Source organism: Vombatus ursinus, unplaced genomic scaffold (genome assembly GCF_900497805.2).
Source record: "Vombatus ursinus unplaced genomic scaffold, bare-nosed wombat genome assembly UNPS02014810.1, whole genome shotgun sequence".
NCBI lineage: Eukaryota > Metazoa > Chordata > Mammalia > Diprotodontia > Vombatidae > Vombatus > Vombatus ursinus.
The window spans coordinates 6,540,671-6,545,080 of NW_020954588.1; the positions used below are offsets into that span (position 1 = coordinate 6,540,671).

At 37.1% G+C, this 4,410-nt stretch overlaps 1 protein-coding gene across 2 annotated transcripts in view; it reads left to right on the forward strand.

Moving 5' to 3' along the window:
• RASA2 (RAS p21 protein activator 2) overlaps positions 1–4,410 on the forward strand; it is a 152,386-nt gene that overhangs the window by 79,178 nt on the left and 68,798 nt on the right. For both annotated transcript variants that reach the window (XM_027876020.1, XM_027876021.1), the window contains exon 5: positions 788–864. In XM_027876020.1, coding sequence (XP_027731821.1) covers positions 788–864 — 77 coding nt within the window. The remainder of the gene's footprint in view (positions 1–787; positions 865–4,410) is intronic.

The window sequence follows — 4,410 nt, forward strand, 5'->3', positions numbered from 1 at the left end:
CTCCTTTTTTTTTTCCTTAATAAAACCACAGAAATCATTGTTCATATACAATTTGGCAAACCAAATTTCTTATGACATGTAATTTGCACTCATCTGTTTTTTTAAAATCATTTATCTACTTAGTATTTGCATTTAATTTTGTTTTTTACTTTTCAATATAGACATCTCCCTGGTATTAACACTGCCTCACCCCTGCAAATTCTTGATTCCTAGCTATGCATTTTGATTCTCCAACTAGATTGTAAGCTGCTTGAGACAGGTTAGGTCTGCTCATTTTATATATTACCCACAGTGTCTTCTGCATAGTGGTTCAATGAATGTTGATTGGTATAAGCAAGCAACAAAAAAACTTTTAGACCTTATTGTTTATTTAACTTGGCTTTAATTTTATATTGGTTTTAGAATTGATTTCTTTTTTTTCTAGCTTAGTGATATTAGCATTTGGAAGGGAAGGTATCTCTCCTGTTATTCTGTTTATACTAGTATTTTATTCTGTTATACTAATATTGTTACTTTTAGCTTTTATTTAAAATTATTTTACCCTCAAATATGTATTATTTTATTTCTCATCTAGGGCAACTGAGCCATTAGAGTCATACTGGTTCATCTGTATTAGCATCATCATTTAAGTTGATAAGTTAAAGTCTTTAAAATAGTAGAATAGTATAGACTACTCATATAACTTGGTTACTACTTAAAACTGTACTCGCATGTTATTTTTATGTGACATGTTTTTATGTTTTGTCATTAAAGGAAGACTAATAAATGTACTTTTTGTTTATTTCAGGGTAAAGTTCATCTGGAATTAAAACTGAATGAACTCATCACTGATAATGGATCTGTGTGCCAGCAGCTTGTAGTACAGTAAGAATTGTTCTTTTACAAAGAAAAAAACAACAACAACAAACCATAAATACTTAAACTTTTATTGTTTATTGAATCTTATATCTATTAGCTTTTAATTTTTGTTATTTAGAGAGACAGCTTGGTTTTGTGGTTCGGGTGATAGACCTGAAATCAATAAAGTCTGAATTCATATCCTGCCTCACACCTGTGCTACGTGTGTGACCCTAGACAAATCACCTACTCTCTCTCAGGCTAAATTTCCTAATCTATAAAATGGAGATGACAAACAATTGCTACCTTATAAGGTTGTTGGGAGGATGAAGTGTATAAAGCATTTTGCAACCTTAAAACACGTTATAAACATTAGTTTTTATTGTTGTTGTGGTCATTACTATTGTTATTATTAGGTATTTCAAGATCTTTGGAATATCTTTAATGCTTTATTTTCTCACCCAAAATTGAATTCCAGTTTGTTTTGCGCTGCTAGTCTTTATAGGACATAGGTTATTAGTTAGATGTGTTTGCCAGCAAACTGTTCAGTTGGTTATCAGCTACCTTAGAAGTTTTCTAAAAAGATTTTGTTTTTTCCTATGATAATTGTACTCCTTTATGATCTTGTAGAAGGGACAGCTAATGTAGGAAGGAATATAGAGTGAGGGCTCCATAAAAGCATAAGGGATGCTCTTAGAGATGAAAATTACATTTTAATCTTTTCTTGAGAGAGGCAGCATGGTATGGTGCCAAGGGGTTGGATTGGAAATAACAGTTTGATTCAACATAGGCTTTAGGGATATTAATATGAAAAACAGCATAGACCCTGACCCAAACAAATTCATCATCTTTAAGCCTAGCATTGAGTCCCAGCTTTATTACTCACATGAAATGTAACCATCTCTAAGACCCTTAAAGTTCAAGAGTGATTCTGAGAAAAACACTGTGAACTAGAAAGCACTGTGTAAAGATGAGGAACTGGGCAACACAGTGGCTAGAGTGGTAGGCTTGATGACTGGATGACCTGAGTTCAAATTTAGCTTCAAATGTTTACTAGTTATGTGACCCTGGGAAAGTCACTAACCTCTCTTTTCCTATTTCCTCATCTGTAAAATGGGCTAAGTATAGCACCTACCTCCCAGGGTTGTTATGAGGATCAAGTTAGCTGTTTATTGGCATTTCAGTCATACATTTTTATAAATGTTAAATTTGTAAAATCTGCTTCTTTTTAGTTTTAAGTCTAATTTTGGGGGAAGGAGTGTCTCAGTAATAACTTAAAGAGCATAGATTGACTGTTAGACACCATAAAATGAGACTATAACTTGAACTTTCAAATTCTTTTTTTAAGATACATTTAAAAAAAATTAAAAAGCATTTATTTTCTCTCCCAAGCTTCCTCTGTGAAAGAAAAAAGAAAAACAAAACTCTTAACAAATGTATACAAATATTAACAAATATATATCAAGCAAAGCAGATTCTTCTATAGGCCACATCCAAAGGATTTTCACATTCTTACATGAAGCGAATATTTGGTAAATCTGTTGTTGGGGACATATACATAAATGACTTACTAGACTTCTCCTATGTATCAGGCGCTGAATATACATAAACAAAAATAAAATGGCCCCAGCCCTTAAGAAGCTTCTGTCAAGGGAGACATGTATCTGAGTAGAGTACATGCAAGATAACTACAAGATGATTTGGGGTGGTAGGAGGGTCCTAGCAGTTGGGAGAATCCCAGCATCTGGGAACAGTGTTTTGAAGGAAAAAAGGGATTCTCACAGGTGAGGTGGGAGTGCATTCCAGGCATGGGCAAAAGTCTGTGCAAAGTCCCCCAGCTGGACATGGGGTGTCATTAGTGATGAATAGCAAGGTCATTGTGGCTTGACTGTAGTGCTAGTGCAGGGAGGGGAGGAATGGATGAAAGGGTGGAAAGGTAGGCAAGGGCCGGGTCACGGAAGGCTTTAAAAGCTCAGCAGAGAATTCCTGGCAAAATAGCTTCCTGAGCCGGAGGCAAACTGCCAAGTTCTCACCTCCCTACTCCCGCCAAACTTTAGTATAATGATTAGGAAATCTGTCTGATGAGAAACTACTAGAAGTGACTTCTTCCACTCCAGGATGGCAAAATTTTGAGCCAGGAGCCCATGGGCAGTAAGAAAGGGGATTTCTGCGGCAGAGAAGGTACCAGCACAACCAGGGCCATAAAGTGTGTGTCCAAGTAACAGTAATAGGGAGGTATGGAAGGGAAGAGGTTTGGGGTTTTTTGTTGTTTTTTTTTTGGAAGGGGGACGCATAATAAGTTCTGTTTTGTACATATTGAGTTTCAGATGTCTAGGGAACATCTAATTTGAGATACCCAAAAGGCAGTTGGTGATATAGAACTCAGCTAGGGAAAGAAATTAGGGCTAGATATGGAACTATGCCCAAAAGGCTATAAAGCTGTGCATACCTAATCTTTGACCCAGCAATAATACTTCTAGGGCTGTATTCCAAAGAGATCATAAAAATGAGGAAAGGACTCACATGTACAAAAATATTTATAGCAGCTTCTTGCAGTGGCAAAGAATTGGAAATTGAGGGGCTGCCCATCAGCTGTCCAAGTCCAAGAAGACTGTGTCCAGAGGTACCAAGACTCCTCTGAGAAAGCCCCAGGTGATCAGAACTTCCCCACAAAGGATCTTGGAAGCCCTAGGGAGGTAACAGCCAGTAGTACTAAGGAGCTTAGTACCACAGTGCAGGCTCAGGACCTCTGAGGTATCTAGCTCTTTGTCTTAAGATGCTAGAAAGTGCCCTGAGGATCCAGCATTTGGAACCTCAAAAATCTAGCAAGTAGAGATTAGTGCAGTAAAGAGATGCTATAAACGTGTGTGTGCATATAGATTCTTTTCCTATCTCTTTGATCTCTTTAGGGTAAAGATCTAGTGAACATAGTTCTGAATTGCTTTCCAGAATGGTGAAACCAATTTACAGTTCCACCAACTGGGTACCATTGTTCCTGTCTTCCTGCAGCCTCCTCAAAAGGGCCATTTTCCTTTTTGCCATCTTTGCCAATCTGATAAGTACAAAGTGAAACCTCATTTGTTTTCATTTGTATTCCTCTCAATGATTTATAGTATTATTTTCATACTACTGTTGTTTTTTTATTTTTTTCCCTTGGAAACTTGCATATTCATATCCTTTTGCCATTTATTTATTGGGAAAAGCATAGACAAACTTCTTGAAAAAGTTGTCTTTATTCCATTCCTCCCATCCTTCCCTCACACCCTTATAACAGGACCTTTGCCCCCCCTACTTTACTGAAGCCTTTATCAGAGATCATCAGTGACCTCCTAATTGCCATACCCATTGATCTTTTTTCTGTCATCTTCCTCATTGGCCTCGCTCTTAGCATTTATCACTTGACTAACCATCCTTTTTCCCCTCATCCTAGATTTCCTGTGTTCCTTTGCCTTTAGGAGTGCCATGCTCTTCTGATATTATTGCTACTTGGGTATTTTCCTAGGGATCTGTCCTGGGCCCTCTTTTCTTCTCTTCTCTTCTCTTCTCTTCTCTTCTCTTCTCTTCTCTTCTCTT